The sequence below is a fragment of the Sus scrofa genome, chromosome 15 (genome assembly GCF_000003025.6).
Source record: "Sus scrofa isolate TJ Tabasco breed Duroc chromosome 15, Sscrofa11.1, whole genome shotgun sequence".
Lineage (NCBI taxonomy): Eukaryota > Metazoa > Chordata > Mammalia > Artiodactyla > Suidae > Sus > Sus scrofa.
The window spans coordinates 16,659,324-16,682,542 of NC_010457.5; the positions used below are offsets into that span (position 1 = coordinate 16,659,324).

General features: G+C 38.6%; 1 protein-coding gene across 5 annotated transcripts in view; it reads left to right on the plus strand.

The window, feature by feature from the left end:
- ZRANB3 (zinc finger RANBP2-type containing 3) overlaps positions 1-23,219 on the plus strand; it is a 313,369-nt gene that overhangs the window by 245,033 nt on the left and 45,117 nt on the right. For all 5 annotated transcript variants that reach the window (XM_021075255.1, XM_021075253.1, XM_021075252.1 and 2 more), the window contains 3 exons: positions 1,619-1,738; positions 5,181-5,360; positions 6,677-6,829. In XM_021075255.1, the coding sequence (XP_020930914.1) occupies positions 1,619-1,738; positions 5,181-5,360; positions 6,677-6,829 (453 nt within the window). The remainder of the gene's footprint in view (positions 1-1,618; positions 1,739-5,180; positions 5,361-6,676; positions 6,830-23,219) is intronic.

Here is a 23,219-nt window from a genome sequence, read left to right on the forward strand (position 1 = left end):
TATAATATAATAAAGTGCTATATATTAAAAGGTGCTTTTTCATTATCACATTGTATCTATAAAACACTTCCTGAGGAAGGGCTAATTAGCCTTAGGAGTAATTTTTAAATGACTGAACAATAATATTAGATTTTTTAATTCTTATTCCATTTTACCTTAAAACTACTGAAATCTATTCCAAATGTGTCTCTTCTTCCCACTCCCACTTCACTGGCGTGTTTAGAATCCCATTTCGTGTCACTAAGAGTTAGAAAGGTAGATAGTTATGGTGTTGGAGGTTAATTTCTCCCAAACTCTCCTTAGCCTGACAATGTGTTTTCTTTAGAAATATCCTCAGAAGGTTTTATAATCTCCCTTAATGGATAGTAAATGGGTCACTGTTCAATTTATATGTGTTTTGTGAAGATATAAAAGGTTAAGGGATATTCTATTTAATAATTAACTTGATTCCCTTTTAAAACTGATAACTTGTATGTCTCAACTATTTAAGGCAACATTTTACATAAAAGCCATATAAAAATCAGACAGTTTGAAACTCAGGGCTTATACTTGTTTTTTACAAAGTGGAGTAATAAGTTATTTTTCACTAATGTAACACACACTGATTGCTGTTCCCTTTTCTCAATTCAAATTGTTCTTAAACAACACCAAGGGTTCAGTTTAGCACTTAATGTTCCCTCATTTTTAAAAATATATGTTTTCGTGTCTTGATTCCCCACCTCAGGGGAGATGACCATATCATATATATCTTTTATTGAATGTTAATGTGAAAAAAGAGAACTCAAATGGTACATTAAAAAAGATGTGTTCCCAGTTAATGTTGCGACATTTCAGAAATAAGTGCCCCACTCTTCATGAATCCCAAATATGTGGGCAGAAAAGTCTCTTTTTTCCTTTCTCATATGTCTGACTTTATTTTTACTTTGGAATTAGTGATCCTGTAACTTTAAAGTTAGTGTGATCTATCATTTAAAGTCTGCACTTCAGTTCACACAGAATTTTACCGAAGGCAACACTAGCTTAATTCAGTAATCATTATGGAGCTCCTGTTGTATATATGGCATTTATATATGTGGCATTGAGCTTGTCACTGAGGGTATGAAGATGAATTAGACATAGATTCCACCCTCAAGTAGCTTAAAAGCTTTAAAAATATGAAATTATTACAAAAAGCTATTAAGAAATTTGGTTAAGATTCTCCTTATATAACATTTCCTAACCTGTCATCTTTACTAGTTTCTGTTTTATTATGTGAACATAAAAATAAGTTGTAAAATACATGTAATAAGATAGGTTCAGGACGTTCCCATTGTGGCTCAGTGGTAATAAGCCTGACTGGTATGCATGAGGATGTGTGTTCAATCCTTGGCCTTGCTCAGTGGGTTAAGGATTTGGCATTGCCGTGAGCTTTGATGTAGGTCGTAGATGCTGCTGGGATCCTGCATTGCTGTAGCTGTGGTGTAGGCTGGCAGTATAGCTCCAATTTGACCCTTAGTCTGGGAACTTCCATATGCCTCAGGTGCAGCCCTAAAAGGCAAAACCAAAAAACAAAAACAAAAAAAGATGGGTGCATAGGAGCTTGTCCTAATTTTGCCATCTCTCTCATTGTGGATGCTAGACTCGCTATGTTAGGATTGATGGAAGTGTTCCGTCTTCAGAAAGAATACATCTGGTTAATCAGTTTCAAAAGGATCCTGAGACTCGTGTGGCTATCCTGAGCATTCAGGCTGCTGGTCAGGTAAGAAGTTTCTGGTCTAAATTTGATAAATGTTGTTGAGATAATAAAAAGGCCCGTAAGCATAACTATAACTTTGTATCTGGTGTGATAAATACTCAATCTATGGTGGAGGGTGCTAGAAAGTGTAACAGAGGTAACTTCCACAAACACTTTCAACCCTGATCTTCCTAAACTTTCAAGGAAAGAATTTCTTAGAAGAGTGTAATTAGATTGTAATACTTTTTCATGACTTTTTCCTTCCTTTGAGACAACATAGAATTGTTTTATCCCCTTCTTATAGCACTTATCTTACTTGGTTGTTCTCATCAGAGTTTGTGAGACAAGCAGGCCTAAAGGAAAAGAACTCTTCCATCTTTCTGAATGTTTTATGGTATGTTCTTGGTTTGTCCCTTAGAATTAGGTTTGGCTGCAAGTAAATGAAAACACAAATTGAGAATGATTTAAAAACATAAAGTTTTATTTTCTAATATGGACAGTCCTAGGCTTGTGTGGTGGTTCCACAAGGTCCTTAGAACAACCTAGGCCCCCTGGCTTTCTGTTCCACCAATCCTAGCAAGTGTTTCTTATCTAGGAGGGCAGCTATGTGATCCAGGCAGCTGACTGGAGAAAGGCATGCTACATCTGCTCGGCCTGCAATTAGTCCCATGGCCAAAACTAACTTCCAGGGAAAGTAGCCTTTATTCCAAGTAGTCATGCTAACCATCACGTATTATGTTACAAAGGAAAAAGAAAAGAATAGACATTAGTCTCTGCCACTTGATGTAAGAGAGGACTCTTCTGGGTTTTTTTCCTATGAACATTCTAAAACACTGTAATATAAATGTCTAAGCCAATATATAGGGGAAAATAATTGAGTATATTGTTGTTAAATACCCAACCTGATATATGGCATATCTGGTAACTTCTGTGGACTTTGGAATCTGGATCAGAGCTAATGTTCTCCTTTTACATGAGCAAACTGATATATACAAAATTGTGTACAGAGAATGAGTCCATGAGGATGAAGAAGTTCTAGAAGCCATTAGAAGTTCTAGCCAAAAGGAGGGTTGTCTCAACACTTCCCTCATGTTGGATTAAATTTCCAGTAATCTGAGTTTTATATCTGTTAGGGTATTTCAGCCATAGAGATTATCATCAAAAAGAGCTTAAAATTGGAAATGGAATACTGATAGCACACGAGAAGATAAGTAAGACGAAGCTGGACAGGAGAGTCTGGGTGTGATCTGATAAAAGACTTTCTGAAATTAAAATTGTGCAAGGCACTCACGCTTGATTCAAGGCTGTAATCCTGAAGACCCTGAATAATTCAATATTCATATTCTTGGGAGTTCCCATTGTGGCACAGTGGAAACGAATCCGACTACTATCCATGAGGATGCGAGTTCAATCCTTGGCCTTGCTCAGTGGGTTAAGGATCTGGCGTTGCTGTGGCTGTGATGTAGGCTGGCAGCTATAGCTCCAATTTGATCCCTAGAATGGGAACTTCTATATGCCTTGGTTGTGGCCCTAAAAAGAAAAAAAAGAAACTCATATTCTTGAGCATTAGCATCTTCATAGAGCTAAAGGAAAGCAGAAAGTCTTCATTTTGGGGATTTGTGAACATTCTGTTGTAGTTTAATAGCATCTTTGAGTGATCTTGATCTTGCCAATGTGTTTCCCCTTTATTCTTATATATGGTCATATGATGCTTTTTACATACTTAATGGTGTCCTTCTTTAATTTTATTTATTTATTTATTTTGTCTTTTGTCCTTTCAGGGCCACACCGCAGCATATGAAGGTTCCCAGGCTAGGGGTCTAATCGGAGCTGTAGCCACTGGCCTACGCCACAGCCACAGCAACACAGGATCTGTGCCGCATCTACGACCAACACCACGGCTCACGGCGACACCGGATCCTTAACTCACTGAGCGAGGCCAGGGATCAAACCTGCAACCTCATGGTTCCTAGTCAGATTCGTTTCCACTGCACCACGATGGGAACTCCGATGGTGTCCTTCTTTAAATACTCCTTAATTTTTCTGCATTATCTCTAATATTTTGTGGCATTTCATATCCTAAATAGCAGCACGTTTTAGTGTAGCGTTTATTTGACTCTGTCCGTGTTTTTATTACTTCTTAATTCTGTTCCAAAGTGGTTGATCTTCAGCTTGAGAACTAGTGCTACCATTTAATGGATGTTTGTATGATGTTGGTTATATGATATAAAAAATTTGTAAGTTAAAATAGCATATCAAAATAATCGCACAGGAGTCAGAAAAGTCACTCAGTCACAGAAGTTTCAGTGCATGTGCACAACAGCGTAGATTAGTTAATACTTCGAAAGTATGGTAGGCATTTCTTTTGACCACCTAGTATCCCTTACTGCAATGTGGCTATAGCATAAGCATGGTCCACACTTGGCCTACCAACTTTAAAGTCATGCATTTTTGTTGTTGTTATTGTTGTTATGTCCAGTGAGGCCCTTGGTCTCTCTTTCTCTCTCTCTTTTGTTTTGTTTTGTTTTGTTTTGTCTTTTTAGGGCTGCACCCACAGCATATGGTGGTTACCAGGCTAAAGAGCTGAATCAGAGCTACAACTGCCAGCCTACACCATAGCCACAACAACATGGGATCTGAGCCACATCTGTGACCTACACCACAGCTCATGGCAATGCCAGATCCTTAACCACCTGATCAAGGCCAGGGATCAAACCTGTGTCCTCGTGGACACTAGTCAGATTCGTTTCCACTAAGCCACGGTGGGAACTACAAGTTATGCATTTTTGGACATACTTTTTATTTGAGGAGATTTGCATTATTTCATTGTTAATTGTGTAAAACAAGACTAGTACTCTTAATGTCACAGAATTTCAAACTGATGTAAAACGCAACTGCACAAAAAAATTCAATTGTGTTATTTACACTGAGATACAAGCCAGTAAACTTTAGAGTCTTTGGGGTGCAACATGAGAAATTTCATAGAAAGAAAACAGTATGATTAGAGACATGATTTTCTTGCTTTATAGAACAATTGTATGAATTAAATGAATAGGGAATGTCATTGCTCTCTGCATAGTTGCTATGGATACCATGTGTTAGATATTATATTCTCATTTATAATGTATTTTATTAGATTTTCCAGTGGTGATATGAATCCAGGCTTTGTCAGAGGATAGTGATTTTGCATATATATATATATATCTTCATCGAACTGACTTTTGAAATATTGAAATACCTTTTAAATGTGTTTTTTGTACTTCACATGGCTATCTCGCAATCAGCAGTCTTCATTTGCCTTTCAGAAATGAAATTTTCTAACTTTGTCTTAAAATGAAAGACCAATTTGTTTTCAAGTTCTTCAGCATTCTCTTGTCCATGGAACTTACTCAGAAAGACTTTATTATATATGGCTATATGTTAAATTCTCAGTCTATTTGCATCTTAATTACTTTATTTTACTTAGGGTTTGACATTTACTGCTGCAACTCATGTGGTATTTGCTGAGTTGTATTGGGACCCTGGACACATAAAACAAGCAGAAGATCGTGCTCACCGGATTGGACAGTGCAGTTCTGTGAATATTCACTACCTTATAGCAAATGGGACTCTAGACACCCTCATGTGGGCAATGTTGAATCGCAAGGTAAACCTTGAATTTAAACCAGGTTACCAGCTTGCTCACTATTATCCATAGCCAGCATGAGTTAAGAGGATTAATGCTAGTGTTCTCAGGCAAAAGATACCTAAATACACTAAGATAGTGATGTTTATAGGGACCAAGTCCAGAAAAGGCTTCTATTGATAGTATCCTACCAATAATAAGAGAGTGACATGAATTTACATGTGTTCCTCCTGTCTTCCAAGCTCTTCTTCTACCATTTTTTAATCCAGCCCTAAATCTATTTTTTTAAATTGAAGTATAGTTGATTTACAGTATTATATTAGTTGCAGGTATACAACATAGTGATTCAAAATGTTTATGTATTGTACTCCATCTATAGTTATAAAATATTGGCTATATTCCCTGAGCTGTACAATGTATCCTTGTAGCTTATTTATTTTATACATAGTAGTTTGTACCTCTTTTTTTTTTCTTTTTTTCTTTCTTTATTTTGGGGGGCACCGCATCTGCGCCATATGGCAGTTCCCAGGCTAGCGGTCAAATTGGAGCTACCTCTGCCAGCCTACGCCACAGCCACAGCAACATGGGATCTGAGCTGCATCTGTGACCTACACCACAGCTCACAGCAGTGCTTGATCCTTAACCCACTGACTGAGGCCAGGGATCGAACTCACATCCTCATGGATACTAGTCAGATTTGAACCCCCTGAGCCACAATAGGAACTCCTGTTTTGTTTTTTACATTCATTTATATCTTAAAGGCTAGGGGAAGATGAGCTAGTAAGGAACCATATCACTTTCAAACCCCAAGTCCTTTTTGTAAGCTAGGAGTAAGTCCTTTCTTAGAAGGATTCTTAAGTTCCTGCCTAAATTTTGGACAGAGGACTGCCTGTGCCCTGAGGAAAAGGAAGGAGGGATGTTTCTTGCTCTGTCTACTCACCTGTCTCTTCTTTTCCCCATCCTTGAGGAATGTTTATAGAAAGGACTTGACTAAGGATTAGAGGATGGTTTTCAAGCTTTGAATATAGATGTTCAAAATGGCCAATCATATGTCTTTAATGGCAAAGTTTATAAATATTAAAATAAAAGTTTTTATGAGAAAAGCAAATAGTACATAGCTTCTCTAGTTAGACCTTTTCCTCATTAAGCATAGGTATCATTGACTTGGTAATTTGGTTGAAATTTTGAATAATTATATTACTAAAACCCCTGATATGTTAAAACAATAAGATTTTCTGTATTGGATTGCCTGTGATTTAAATGCAGTATCAAGTTACTGTGTAGAAATATCAGTAAGGTGAACTGTTGTAAAATTCATATATTTTTCCATCTTACAGGCTCAGGTTACAGGGAGTACATTGAACGGTAGGAAGGAAAAACTTCAGGCTGAGGAGGATGATAAGGAAAAATGGGATTTCCTGCAGTTTGCTGAAGTTTGGACTCCAGATGAAAGTTCTGAGGCGCTCAAGAATGAAATGTTATTCACCCATGTAAGACTATGTGATGTATTCTTTTCTATTTTTAATATCCTGAAACTATGACTTTACCGTATATTGTTTTCAATAGCAATTTTCAATAGCAATTTTCACTTGTTCATGCTATTGAAAGGAGCCTCCACATAAAGGTAGAAAAACTCTAAGAACCAAAAATGAGAGAAAGAGCCTGTAGCAATGGCTTGTATCTTCCAATAGTTATAGATCAGTGGTCACTCTTCTGCTCCTTAAAAAAACAAGCTAAATAGAATCCCCCTTGAGAAGAAACCATGGAAGACTCTCTCTGTGATCCAGAGGGTAGGGAAAGAAATTTTAAATAAGCTACACACTCAGTAAAGATACTATATACTACAATAAAATAAAAAAGAAAAGCATCAGAAATAGCTATTACAATATTAGAATCTGTAAACTTTGACTGGTGGATATATGGATATTTATTTTATTCTCTGTAAAATAACAAGTGCTGTTTGGAGACTATATATAAACTAAATAAGAAAAAATATGTTCCAGATGCTTGTAGTCAAGACACAATTTAATTTTTCTAGCCCAGCTGGGACAATATAGTGTGAGAGTTATGTGGAGTTTAATTTTAATTTTTGAAAGAATTGATCAGATATTATAGGGATGAAATTGAAGTCTATACATGTTTTCTCATAGTGCAAAATTAAAATCTTAATAATACAAAGTTTAATTCCATAAAAATAGTGTTTTTTATGTGGATCTTATTTATTTTATGTATCCTTTTGGAGGGCTAGTATATTTTTCTTTTCTAGGATCCAAGATTGTCATTCTGTCAGACTTCTAAAAAATAGAAGAATTATTTCTAAGACATTTTTTTATTTTAAAAACTACTTTTCTTTTAGCAATGTTTATTATATTTTAGCCTGTAAAAATCTGTAGGTAGCATAGGTATTTTTAAAATATATAACTAAAACCATGATTTGTAGCTCTTCCCTCTCTAAAATTCTTTACTGAACTCTGAGTTCCCTTCTGGTAAGTATTAAAAACTTGAAACATATATTCCCACATAAATATACATTTATTGTTTTTAGGTCTATCAGAATAAAAATGTGTATCTGTGTACAAAGCTTAAAAAAATCACCTAGGAGTTCCTGTCATGGCTTAGCAGTAGCGAAACCAACTAGTATTCATGAGGACACAGGTTTGATCCTTGCCCAGTGGGTTAAGGATCAGGCATTGCTGTGAGCTGTGGTATAGTTCACAGACATGGCTTGGATCCCACGTTGCTGTGGCTTTGGTGCAGGCTGGCAGCTACAGCTATGATTTAACCTCTAGCCCAAGAACTTCTATATGCCACAGGTGCAGCCCTATAAAGACAAAAAAAAAAAAAAAAAAAAAAAAAAAAAAATCACCTAGTCGCACTTACCAAATCTTACTTCCCTGCTTTGGGGTATACTGTTCATAGTTTTGTGTTACCTTGCACAGATTTCTCAGTGCATGTTTTTTACACAGATGGTCTTATATAAATTGGAATCTTATAATGTGGAGACTGTTTGTTCATTTTGCTTTGTTTTGCTTTGTATTTGTTTCTGTTTGTTTTTTGGCCAGGATATGAAGTGTTTTAAATGACCTTAGATGAGGTTGAGGTTCCTTACTTTGTCTTTGTATCCTTCAGCTTCGTGCATTTTAAGAAATGTTCAATTTGTTGAGAAGCCCTAAGGAAGTTTAATCGAAGTATTTTTCTTCTGAATGTTGCCAAAATTTCAACATTTCCTATGGGAATTTTTCTATTTATACTGATTTCTCTTGGATCCTTTTTTAAAGCCTTTAAAAAAAAAATTGCCTACATTTAGCATTTTTGGGATACTTCCAATTTTGCCAATTAAACTTCGCCAAATTAACCAATATGGCCCATTGTCATCAAAAACTTGTTTAAAAAGTAGATGACAGTTCTAATTGGATGGTTTTAAACAGCTTATGAATATTTCTGTTGTGTCAGCATTTTAAGGAATGTTTATTTTATCTCTGTCCTGGCACTCCGATGCTGCTGCAGCAGGAGTTTAGAGCTGGGGCAGAGGAGGATCCCCAAGGCCAGAAGAATGGACTGTGTATTGGTCACTGTGTGACTCAGCCCAGGCTGGCAGCTCTAGAGAAAGGGAGACTGAGAGGCTCAAAAAGGAGGAGAGCAAGGAGCAGAGCATGAGCCTGAAGGGCAGAGACGATGAATGGAGGCAAGAAGAGCCAGGAAGCCACAGCTCCTTGGATCTCTAGTTCCCCAGAGTCTTTTTAACCCTCCCAGTTTGTCACATTCAAAATGCTCTGAACTCTATAAGTGATTTTTCAGAAAGCCAATAAATATGGTAAATTTGGCAAATTGGTCTTCAGTAAATTGGGTGTCAGGTGAATTGACTTCTTAGCATCTGGGCCTTCAGCAAATTGGTTTTCTGTGAATTGACCTAGAGCTAATATTAGTGTGATTATGATCCCTGGGCACAGGGAGACCTGTGGTTAGGAAGAACAGGAAAATGAGAGAATATTTTCCCAGACAAAATTTTTGTAATAATTTTGCTCTTTGTTGCTTTCTTTCTCCCCTGGTATTCATTGCCCTTTAGAATGGCATTATCCTCGACTCCTTCCTCTCTTAGAATTCTCTTTCTGTCACCTAACTCAGCTAACTATTGGGATTAAAAAATATATGGGGAGTTCCTTTTGTGGCTCAGTGGTAACAAACACAACTAGTATCCATGAGCATGTGGATTTGATTCCTGGCCTTACTCAGTGGGTTAAGGATCTGGCATTGCCATGAGCAGTAGTATAGGTCACAGACATGGCTTGGATCCTGCGTTGCTGTGGCTGTGGCGTAGGCCAGCACTGCAACTCTGATTTGACCCCTGGCCTGGGAACCTCCATATGCTGCAGGTGTGACCCTGAAAAGCGAAAAAAAAAAAAAGAGGAACCAGGGCTGGTACTCTACCAGTATATACAGGTATAAGTGTGCTGGTTGTTAAATGTTAACTATTTTGGTAACAGATGATAAATAAGCCTTCTTCAGTCTTCTCTTACTTCCTCACTCCACCACTAGGGCCTTCTGGACCTTCTTGTGATCCTGCACGGCATGGGCCTCTAGGACTCTGGTTAACGCCCCTGCTGTTATGTTTTTAAATAACACCCTGCACAGAATTAATCCACACCAACGTATGAGTCACAATTCTTTACCCATCCTAGATATCTTTACTTTTTGAAAAGAAATTATTTATTAGCCCAAGTACAACTCAAACTGAAGTCCAATTCAAATGAACAGAAGTAATTCCACCACCATGAATAAAGCCCATTGTCTGTCCCTTCGGTAACCTGTCCTGCCTGGGAGTCCATCGCCTGGGTCACTGTCTCAGATCCAGTTTCTCAAGCTTCTTCCTATGTCTGAACGTACATGACTTCTAAGTACCCTTTTGGATATGTGGTGTTTTGGTTTTCCTACATTTGTTTCCATGAAGTGATAAAGTAGGTTGTCTCTAGATGGAAGGAGAGAAAAATATGGGCTATATTAGTCTATATTGTCATTTCTAAGTAATTAAATGTTGTTTCTGAATAAAATAGAATGAGTGGAGTATTCAACTAGGAAGCCTGCCTCTCTAGTTTTGATTTTTCTACCACCATCTCAGCGGTATCCCTTCCTTTAGCTATAGCTGTGGGAAATCAGGCTCTTCTGGTAACCTCTTCAAGGCCTTTTCCCATCCTCTTTTGGCCCATAAGAGATAAGGGCCAGTAGCATCATTTATTCAGTCATTTGAATGCCTAGATCACTAGATGGCTTCTGAGGCCCCTTTCATTCATTTTATGTATATAAAATAAAATATCTGAAGAGAAACTTGGTGCATCAGCGATTCGTAGGTAAGCCAAAGAAAGGACTCTAAAATGGGTCACAAGTCCAGCTCCCACTTAGGATAAATCTTCTTTTTGCTTGGTTTCTCTTCTCCAAATATCAGTAAGCCAGAGCTGCTCTCTTTTCATTACTTCAGACAGTAGCCCTCTTTGCATTTTAGAACAGATCTCCAGATAGTTCCCAAATTCAGCCACACTGTGGTTTCTTTCCCACACCAGTTGTTTGCATTTTGTGTACTTTTCGTTCAGTATCTCCCAATTTTCTTCACTAGCCTCCCCCCTGCTGTCTAATCTTCCTTTCCTTGCCTTCGTACTTGCATCTTTGACCTGGCTTACACCCTGCCTTTTCCCTGTCGTAACCTCCTCAAGTTCCCTGGTCTGCTGTCCTCTAGGCCATCCAGAGAACATCCTTCACCCAAAGCACATTTACATTTGAAACACCCATATTTGCATTAAAAATATATGATTTCTACACAGAGTTGGAAAGGAGAGCTTTTTAGCACAACTACAGAATTTTTAAATATGCTCTCAAAATTCAAAAACAAACTACTGTTTTTATTAAATGCCAATATTGAATGAAATGTGTGTTGTCTTGTGGGCCAGGAAGTGTGAATAAGAAGCCGTCTCATAAGTATAAAAAATAATCTTGATTCACACGTGTTACCTAGTTGAAAAAATGGTGATGGCGAAAAGAAAGCTGACCATAGGAGCTGTGTATTCATGAAGTATAAATCATTCTTATGCAAAATCTCTTATTTCTCAGTATGCTAAAGCACTAATTTCTTGAAGATAACACATCTTAAATGAGAATATTTATTTAATGTATATTTTTTAATTCAAACCATTCAGTAAACATAATATAATTAGTTTGCTTAATAGCCTGATAATAAGGACAAGAGGGTGGGCTCATTTTTATGGATAGAGATGTACAAGTATCTCTGCTATAGCTTACATCCCATAGTGCTGTTGTTATGCATTTGTCTTGTTTACCTTTATGACTTAACATGTATCCAGTATTCTGTGTAGCCATTGTGCCAAGCCCTTAACACTCATGACCTTATTTAACCTTCACAGCTTCACCATGAGGCAGATACTGTTACCATGCCCCACTAAATCAGAAAATCAATTACCCACTCAAGTTCACACAATCAGTAAGTGGCAGAACTGGGATTTCTGCTCCAAAGTCTGCCTTCCTAACCTTGCCAAAATATGCTAGATGCATTAGAGTTAGCACATTGTGGGTCCTCAATTATTTGTGGGATGAAAAAGACTTTGAAACACTTCAGTTTGGTTAGCCAGTGTTTATGGGATGTATGGTATGTACAGAGCATTCAAAGATTATTTGTTATATAAACATTTATTAAGATTATAGGAAATGCAGATCAAAACCACAATGAGATACCACTTCATACCCATGAGGATGACTAAAATTAAAAAGACAGACAATATGTATTGGCAGAGATGTAGAGAAATTGAAACACTCATACCCTGCTGGTAGGAATGGAAAATGGTGTGGTGGTTTTTAAAAACAGTCTGACAGTTTCTTAAAATATAAAGACACAGACTTAATATATGACCCAGTAATTCTACTTCTAAGGAATTGAAAACACATATCCACATAAAAACTTGTATGTAAGTATCATAGCAGCATGATCATAATAGCCAAAAAGTTAGAATAGCCTAAGTGTTCATCAGTTGATGAATGGATAAACAAAATATGGTATGTGTATGTGTGTTCCATGCAATGGAATACTATTCAGCCATTAAAAAGGAATGAAGTTCTGATGCATATTGCAATTTAGATGAACCCTGAAAACATCATGCTAGGTGAAAGAAGCCAGACACAAAAGGCTGCATGCTGTTTGGTTCCATTTATATTTAGTTATATTGGCCAGAATAGGCAAGTCCATAGACACATAAAATAGATTAATCATTGAAGGGGCTTGGGGGAGGTGGAGATGGGAAGTGACTGCTTACTTGGTATGGGGTTTCTTTTTGAGGGTGATGAAAGTGATTTATAATTAAACAGTAGTAATGGTTGCATAATTATACTAAAAAGCACCAAATAGGACACTTTAAAAGAGTGAATTTTATAATGTATAAATAGATTATATTTCAATAAAGCTGCTATTTTAAAAAGACTATGGAATTCCCATTGTGGCTCAGAAGGTTAAGAACCTGACTAGTATCCATGAGGATGTGAGTTTGATCCCTGGCCTTGATCAGTGGGTTAAGGATCCAGTGTTGCCACAAGCTGCGGTGTAGGTCAAAGATGCAGCTCAGATCTGGTGTTGCTGTGGCTGTGGCGTAGGCCAGCAGCTGTAGCTCCATTTCATCCCCCAGGCTGGGAAGTTCCATACGCTCCATATGTGGCCCAAAGAAAACAAAAACAAAACAAACAAAAGACTATATGCTAGATGCAAAGATAAGAAAAACAGCTAACTTTCTTTTGGAGCCTACTCTTTAATTGGGAGAGATGATTATAAGTGAATCATTTTAATGCAATATGATAAATGCGGCAATAGAGATAGATAACAAGGCTCTGGGAACATAGGATAGAGTAAATAACATAGGGGCATATGAGAAAGTTTCCCTTAGGAAACATCTGAGCTGGATTATGAAGGATGAGTTCAAAAGGGGTGGCTCCTTGTTCAGGCAAAGGGAACACCAAAAGCATGCCCCACATCCCAGCGATCTGAGCAGACATCCTGGAATGGGAATTTCAGGCGAACATATGAGTACCGGACACACAAGAAGTGAGTCAGAGGAGAGGAAGCTTGAAATTTTGGCACATCTGAGATGGAGAGGAGCCCACACATGCCATGCGGAGAAGTTGGACTTTATCCTGGAAGTAACATAGTATCATCAGAGGCTTTTAAGCAGATGAATAACATAGTCAAATTTCTGTTTTCCAAAGATACTCCTTGTAACTGTGTGGAAAATGAATGGGAGGGAGATGAGACAGAGGTTCTTGGAGGCAGTGGTATTTGGGGAATGGATTATTTCTGCCCTGCCTCCCATCCAATTTGAGCCTATGGTAAAGTGATTTTCTGTCTCCACTCCTCCTCTGCACTTTGTCCCCCACTCTTTAGGAGGAGTTATTAATCTGATTTTTCAGCGTGAGAACTTAGCTGGGCAACAGTTGAGGGCTGGTGAGTCACTGTGCTTCTCAGGGGCGTGCCTCTCCTGCACTGTGTCGATCGGAAGCAGGCCCTGTAATCTTCTCTGCTGCTAGATTTGGGGAAGGAAGTCCTATTATGGCCTTGGGTTTTGGCTGGTTTCTTTAATACATCTTTTACCAAATTTTCCTTGGGTGCTCCCTGGGTCTATTAATAAAGCCAATTTCCTTTTTATTCATAAGGCTGTTACCATCTAGAAGGCTCCTTGGGCAGGGATTTGCAGATGGAGTTTGGGACACCACACAACTCTGAACACCTAACAGTTGCAGTGGTAATAAAGAAAAATTCCAGACATTCAAAAGTAGAATCAATACAAGTGGCCTGGGAGGAACCCTAACACCAGCAGGTGCAGGAAGAGTAGAAGGGATTGAAGCAGGTATCTAAAGGGGATACCATAACCAGAGGCATGCAGCCTGAATAGGTGAGTGCAGGAAGTGATGCAGTTTAGTCTAAAACTGGAGAATCTGTAGCAGAGGACTTTGCCTTAATTTGGTAAGCAGTGAAGAGCTGAGAGACTGGGATCGTAGGAGGGCAGCCGGCTTCCCCCTCAGGCCCTCTGGAGTTTGAGGAGCCTCTGAACTATTTAGCGGAAGCCCATGAGGCATTTGGAGGTCAGGCCTAGAGCTTAGGGGAGAGATGATGGCACATAATGATGTCACACATGATGGCTGCGTGTCACATTCTAGTTATTCTAGCCTGTATTATACAATACTTGGCTGAGCATTCTAATTGTCCCTGTCAGAAGAGATAGCTGTTCCCAAAGACCTTTGCCTGCACTGCTTTTGATGTCATCTTTAAAAATAAGTAATAACATTTCTTTTTTTACCACTTTGCTTTTTTAACCAAAGTGGTGTTTTGTTTTCTCTATGCCCATAGAGAAAAATTTCTGGTACCTAAGAGGGGTTCACTGCCAAAGTTTCATTTAATGACTATACAGAAACGGACATTGTACCAAATCTGGAAAAGTCAGTCAGTCATTTCTTTTTTTAGGAGAATTTAGCTTCACTTTTTTCAGTTAGATGATTGAAACCCTTTTTTGTCATTCTATATACCCTGGCCTGTTTATAAATGGTAGCGAAGGGTTTTTAGCTCCAGTTCCAATCATCAGTTGTTTGCTGTTCAGGAGACCAGCAAGATGTCTCAATGGCCCATTTGTAAATGGTGGTTTTGTTCTCCTTGGGGAACAGGAGAGGAAGGGCATGAGGCAGTAATGTTTCTCCCTGAGCTGCCCTTTGATCAAAGTCTATTAAACCTGACACCAGTGCTTTTGTTGGTGGCATGTGCTGCCCTGGAATAGCACCAGGCTTTGAAGTGCTTTATTGTTTTTTATGAGTTTTACTAGATTTCCTTTTCCTCTCCTTCAGTTCTAATAACTGACTTCTAATCCTATCATCATGGCCAGGGGATTTGTCTCTAAAGAGCAGTTGTTTACCACAGTGCAAAACAGAGCAAATATATTAGGTCCCTGAACCTTTCAGATGAAAACATGCATTTTGCCACCTTAAGCGTTTTGCAGTTTTTATTCCCAGCACTTCTCATCAAAAGCAGTATTTTACTTATTTATTTATTTTTTTTTTTGCTTTTCAAAGACAATATTGAACAAAAGACAGGAACACAATAACTGAGTGTCAGCTATATAACCGAAGAGAGGAATATGTTCTTCTATTTTCTCCATTTCTTAGACATGGGCATGTTGACTTGACTGTATTCTCCCCAAAGCCTTGTGATAAAAATTGCTATAAGCTTAGATCACTCCTCCCATTTAGAAACACATACTGCTAAGGTCTTTATTTATCAGACACCAAAAGGATCACTTACTATACTTGTTTCTTTACAAAGACAAATAGTCATGATGGGTTAGGACATTTGTCAGTAATTTGTTACCATAATGTCTCTTCTAAGTGCAATATTATTACAAAAGACAGAAGACTTTTTAGCTTAATCTTGCCATTAAGTAACAAAGTTTTCTTTGTCTTTCTGTGGTCCTGCTATCTTTACCACTAAGAAATACTGATAACATTAATAAAGTCAATAATTTTTCAAATATAGATCTGCCAGAACTGTATGGGTGCTGACTATTTAACTATCAGTATGGCTGTTGTCATTTGGGGATTCTAGTTTATTTTGGAGAGACTGAAAAATTTGTTCCTGTAAGGCATCATGTTATTATTGATGAATCTTTTTAGAAAACATGATTTGGGGGGGAGCATTTTGTTTAATTATTTCTTACCACCTTTTTCTAAGATGCTTTAATCAGTGGATCCTTATTCACTTTATTAAAGAATTAATTGAACAGAGGAGCTTCCATCGTGGCTCAGTGGTTAACGAACCCAACTAGCATCCGTGAGGACACGGGTTCGATCCCTGGCCTCACTCAATGGGTTAAGGATCTGGCGTTGCCATGAGCTGTGGTGTAGGTCACAGACGTGGCTCAGATCCCAAGTTGCTGTGGCTGTGGTCTAGGCCAGTGGCTATAGCTCCGATTAGACCCCTAGCCTGGGAACCTCCATATGCCACTGGTGCTGCCCTAAAAGACAAAAAGACCAAAAAAAAAAAAAAATTTAATTAATTAATTAATTAATTAAACAGAAAAGGACAAAAGAAAAGTAAATAGAAACCTCTCACTATGATACAGGAATTTTGTGTTCATGTTTAGTATCTGTGTCTAAGCATCTTGTTAAAGGTCATTTCCTTCTGTTATTAACAAGGCTTATCCCAGATAGCTCCTAGAATCTCCACCGGATGATATGTCTCTGTCTCAGAATGTCAGTGTTTTAAGCAGACCTACGTGACATTGCACCTTTGAGTCCGGTGAGCACAGTACTGTCTCCTGTAACACCCAAGCCCTTACAGCCCATGTGCTTTCCTTCTCACCTCATCAGTGGTTTCCCTTTCTTTGACTGTGTGAGACTCCTGTGTCATTTGCTCCCTTAAAGAGAAGCTGTTGAGAGTCTAGGTACAGTGACAGATAAATGAGCTAAGTGATGTTTCATGCCTGCACAGAAGTTACTCCGTTTTGGTATATTCCATTTTTTAAAAGTATTGAGAGAAGCTAGAGAGAGTCTTACTTTTTAAGAGAAACTGTATTTTTTTCCTCTTAAAAAGAGTTAGTTCACCACCCATGTGTGCATTCACAAATGAACCTGCAGTCTCTCTTTACCTATAGAAAATTAGGGAAAGAAATGGAGCTTCTCAATCCACACATGCACCTTCTAATCCAATGGCTTTTTGGGGTACTGAATCCCTTTCAATCTGTGGGGAGAGTAAAGAACTGCTCTCTAAAAATGTACATACAATACAGACAACATTTTATGGACAATTTCAGGGTTTCCCAGGCTCACTGAAGGCCATCCAAGGTCTTATAAGAGGCTTGTGGATCTCAAATTAATAACTCATATTCAGGAGTTCCTGGCATGGCTCAGCAGAAATGATCTGACTAGCAACCATGGGGAAGGAGGTTCAATCTCTGGCCTCTATCAGTAGGTTAAGGGTCTGGTGTCACCATGAGCTGTGGTGTAAGTCGCAGATGCGACTCATATCTGGTGTTGCTCTGACTGTGGTGTAGGCTGGAACTACAGCTACAGCTCAGCTAGCCTGGGAACCTCCATATGCCATGGGTGCAGCCCTAAAAGACAAAAAACAAAAACAAAAAAAACCAATAACAACTCATATTCAGTAAGCCTTTAACCCTTCTCTGTTCCCATCCAGTGTGTGTAATTATCATCAGGATGTGTCCAAGAGATTTTTCTCACTTTATCTGGCAGTCACAGCTATTGAGTGTCAGAGAAACCTCATCAACCAACTTCCTGCCTGATTGCTCAGAGGCTACTACAATCAGAAAACATAACTGGTAATATGGATCGGGTTTCTAACTGTTTATCTCAGAGGAAGTCTTTATTACTCCTCTTAGGTCTTATGCTTCTTCCAGCCCTGTCTCCAGGGCCCTAACTTATAAGGGTCACTACCTAAAACTACATTCGTCATTGTCCAATGTAGCCATCCTAACATTAAAGTCTACTGATTAATCTTGTCTTCTCCTTTCTCTAAAATTATACTCTAAGTGTATCCTTTAGTTCCTGAAATTATATAAAACGATTCCCCCTTCCACCCACCGCTCCTTTTTCTGGATTTTATATGCTCCAGTCTCAGTTTATTATTACCCAAGCTGCCATGGTTTCAAAATAGCACAGCTACTGACTACTTACAGGCTCTGTTAGTCAACCTTCCTAGTGGCAGAGGTACACATCAACTTCTGATTGCTCTCAGTCAGAAGCCTTAACTCTCCATGGGCCGCTGACACATAATGAGAATTTTTCAAATGCTAATGTCCAAAATTAGTGATTACTTACATAATAAAAGAAGTTATTTTAAAAATAACTTAATTATCAGAGTTCCTGTTGTGGCTCAGCAGTAACAAACCTGACTAGTATCCATAAGGACTCAGGTTCAATCCCTGACCTCACTCAGTGGGTCAAAGATCTCGTGTTGCCATGAGCTGTGGTGTAGGTCACAGATGAAGCTCAGATCTGGCATTGCTGTGGCTGTGGTATAGGCCGGCAGCTGCAGCTCCAATTTGACCCATAGCCTGGGAACTTACATATGCTGAAGGTGTGGCCCTAAAACAACAAAGTGTGATTAAATAGCTTAATTAAAGAGATCAACTCTAAAAGCTGATATTTTAAGGCTCTGGGATTTCTTTTTTTGAATGATTTCTTAGGTTTTTATTTTATATTGTTGGGAGGGTTGCTCTTTTATAAACAAATCTGAAATGATCTTTTTGTTTTACTTTTTGGTGGGGAGATGGAGAGATTAAAAACATTTTGGACAACTGGAAACAAATCTTTAAAATGTAGAATGGGACCAGAGATGCTGATGTTGTTTAAACATTATTTGGTGTAGGTGACAATAGCCTGCTTTGTATATTTTACTTATTTTTTTGTATTCTTTGTTCTTGATATTTTATTCATTTATTTAGCTGTTTTATTTGTACCTCTTTAAAAATATACCGAGGAGAAGAGCCAGTTAAGGAGTGGTATAAGGCCATGAGTAGAAAAAAAAAATATTAAGTGAAAGACCCTGTAATTAATGGGGAAATTTTTTTTTTTTTCTTTTTGGCCACACCTGTGGCACAAGGAAGTTCCCAGGCCAGGAATCAAACCTGTGCCACAGCAGCAGCCCAAGCCACAGCAGTGATAATACTGGGTCCTTAACCTGCTGAGCCACAGAAAAGTTCCAATGGAGAAATCCTTTGCTCCCTTCCCCTAATCAGCCCCCAGGTCACTGGTAGGTAGCCAGCATTGTAGCTTTCAGGCAAGAAACTGGAGGACTCCTTTCTGGAGAAACTGACTGGACCAAAAAAAGACTATGGAACCTGGAATGGATCCTCTGACAGTCACTGATGACTGTTAGTGAGGTCCACCATTTGGAACTTCCAGTGGCATTTTAGTGTGTTATTCTTAAATGTGAATGGATAGTAAAGCCCACCAGACATGGAGGGAATCCTCTCATGAGCAAAGCAGAGACCAAAATAAGCTTGTAAGCCAAGAAAGGGATATAAAAGAACCAGAGACTGTGTAATGAGCTGAAGAAAATAAACAAAAAAACCTTCCATTAATATTCACAGAGAAGTAAAAGATTACACCCACAAAACAAGAAAAAGAAGGGAAAAAGAGAATGAAGAAAAGCTCTTAGAAATTGAAGCTGTAATCTCAGAAAATAATAATCCAAGAAGGATGCAAAGGAAGATAATGAGGAGATCACACAGAAATTAGAACAAATAGAAATGGAAAAATGTGAGAAAAAAAATTAAGAAAATCAAGTGATTAATTCAGAAGCTTTTGCCTAATAGGAATTCCAAAAAGAGATGACGAAGGGAAAAAAGAAAAAAAGAATTAAGAAAATTTCCCAGACCTGAAGGACATGGGTTTTTCTGATTGAAAATGCCTCCTGGGAGTTCCCGTCGTGGCGCAGTGGTTAACGAATCCAACTAGGAACCATGAGGTTGCGGCGATCCCTGGCCTTGCTCAGTGGGTTAGGAATCCAGCGTTGCCATGAGCTGTGGTGTAGCTTGCAGACGCAGCTCTGATCTGGTGTTGCTGTGGCTGTGGTGTAGGCTGGCGGCTACAGCTCTGATTAGACCCCTAGCCTAGGAACCTCCATATGCTGCGAGAGTGGCCCTAGAAAAGACAAAAAAAAGAAGAGAAAAGAAAGAAAATGCCTCCTCAACGTCACGGATAAAGAGTGGAAACCAACACACAGGCACAATGAAGACTCTGCTCTCCTGGCTTTTCTACCTTCTTACTGTTACTTTTGTGTTTCCTTCCTCAGTATCTCTTCCTCCTCATTCCACCCTTAAGGTCCCTGTGCTTTCCAGCTATGCCTTTCCTTTTTCTTACCTCCTTCTCCCTCTGTTCATGACAGATGGGCTCCGACTATAACCAACCCTATATGTCAGTGGTTCCCACATGTGCAAATCCACTTGTCTCTTTCCCTTGAACTCTGGACCAGCTTCCTGGAACTCTCCACCCTGACTCCCACCAGTCCTTACTCATATCTAAAAGTGAAATTCTATTCCTTTTTCTTTTTGCCTTCTACTGAGCCCATTTATCTTCCTGTGTTCCCTATTACTGTGACTGAAAATGTCATCCCTACGGAGTCACAAGCCAGAGGTTTAGGAGTCTGAGAATCCCTCGGGTCTCCTCCATCTCCTCATCCCCCATGTTCAGTGTGTCCTACCAGGTCTTCTCGGTCTAGTCCCCCAAGTCCCGAGATCCCAGGCACCCCTCCTATTCCTTCATTCTTACGTATGAGAGGACAACCAAGGTCATTGGACATTTGAAGAGGAAATCTGTAGCATGAAAAAGGTGAACAAAAATAAGCTGAAATAAAAATTGATCCAAGAGAGGACTTGTAAAAAAATAACTTGTAGCTTCAGATTTGAGATGATATTGTACATATAAATGAAATCAGAATACTATGAAAAAGGGACAAGAAGGACCTCTTCAATGTTAAAAATATGGCTGCTGAACTAAAATAATTTTATAGGAGGGTTAAAAGATAAAATAGCGCTATAATCTCTTAGAGTTAAGAGGGTAAAAAGACAAAAAGAAGGAAAATATGAGAATAAAAGATAAGACATAAATGTCTCAGTCCAGCTTTCTGCTAACAGGAATGACAGAAAAGAAAATGAAGAGGATGAAACTATTAAAGAAGAATAGAAATTTCCAAGATCTAAAGATCATCATTACTATTCAGAATGAATAAGGTGTCCTGGGTGCTGAGGACAGAGATGACACAGATATAGATATATAGACATACACCATTGTGAAATTTTAGAACACCTAGATAAAAAGAAGGTTCCCAAAGCCTCTGAAATGTAGAAAGAGGTTGCAACCTACAAAGGAACATTGTCAGTATCACTGGATGTTGGAAGAAATAGAGCAGTCTTTAAAGATTTTGGAGAATTGTGTGTCCAACAAAACTACTAAGAGGCCAAAATCAGGTCATTTCTAGACATGTGCAAGGACCCAGAAAGTTAACCTCTCTTGTAAAATCATTATGATTTAACTAGAAATAGCTGGTAAATTCATTCTCATTTGCTGAATATTTGCCAATACTTTCAAAATCCTGCAGCCTCTCCTTGTGGTTCTATTATATGGAATAGAACATTCTCTTTAAATAAGTAACTATCTTTGTTTCTTTGTTACTTTTTTAACACCAAACTCCATTAGTCTGCTAATCTCTCTACTTTCCTCCACCATTTTTTTTTTTTTAGAATTACCCTTGTGCATTGTTTTAAAAATCTTGTCTCAGGAGTTCTCTTCCTGGCTCAGTGGAAATGAGTCTGATTAGGATCCATGAGAACGCAGGTCTGATCCCTGGCCTTGCTCAGTGGGTTAAGGATCTGGTGTTGCTGTGAGCTGTGGTGTAGGTCACAGAGGCGGCTCAGATCTGACATTGTTGTGGTTGTGGTGTAGGCCAGCAACTACAGCTCCAATTCAACCCCTAGCCTGGGAACCTCCATATGCTACAGGTGCGTCCGTAAAGAGACAAAAAAAGAAGAAAAATCTTGTCTCACGGCTAATGATTTCATTATTTATATTTTAATCTAAATTCTGTGAATTGCACAACTCATTGGATAACTTTTTAATATTATATGAGAATGTATAAATAACAATCATACAAAAATCAAAGTTGTACAGTACTGGGGGGACTTTTTTTCCTATAATGTACATTTTAATTTTACCAGTATGGGAACAACATAAATATTCCTTCCTTATATACGTAATTTTTTGATTATGTATATAATCATAAAATTTGCCATCTTAACCCTTTTTAAGTGTATAATTCACTGATGTTAATTACGTTTATAATTGCAACCATCACCACTATTTTCAAAGCTTTTTTATTACCCCAAACAGACTCTGTAACCATTTGACAATGATTCCCTATTTCTCTTTCTTCACAGTTCTCAGTAACCAGTAATCTGTCTCAATTAATTTATCACATCTTTCCTAGGCAGCACTACTAAGAAATACAGATACGTTTCATTATGTAAACCATCTCTTTGTGATATTTGGATGTCATCATCTGTGGTGTCTGTCTTTGTAATCTATTGTGGCATAGCAGGTGCCTTATAACAAGAAGGGTTACATATTATTTCTCATAGTTTCTGTGGACAAGTAATTCAACAGGGCACAATGAAGGTGATGTGTTTCCTTCAAGATTATAGGGCCTTTGCTGGAAGACCCCCAAGACTGGGAGCTGGAAACATCTGAAAGCTGTTTCACTCACATGTCTGATAGCTGTTGCTGGCTATCACCTGGGGCTTCTCTGGGGCTGTCAACTTGAATACCCACACCTGGTTTCTCCATGTGGCCTGGGCTTCCCCACAACACAGTGGCTGTGTTTCAAAGGCTGGTGTCCCTCCTGAGAGATAAAGAGAACAAAGTGCCAGCAGCCATATTAGCAACTTAGCCTCAGAAGTCACCCAGCAGCATTTTCACTGCATTCTATTGGTTGAGACAGTGAACAAAGGTCCATCCAGTTTGAAACTAGAGGAACACAGACCCTGCCCCTAGATGTAGGCGTGCCACTCTCACATTGTGCGACAAGTATGTGGAACATGAGGAGTGGGATAAGAATTGGTATAGCCACCTTTGGAAATGCCGTCTGCCACAGTGTGGGCCCACCATGGTACCCAATTCAGGCCCAGCTGGACTTCTCTAAAATTAGCTCCTTTAATTTACCTTAACTGCTGGCTAATCATCTGTGAAGTTGGGTATCCTCCTTTCTCTAATTAGGAGGTTGAGATTTACACATTGAAAAGAAGATGAAAAACATGAGACAATGAAGTAGCTGTTCTT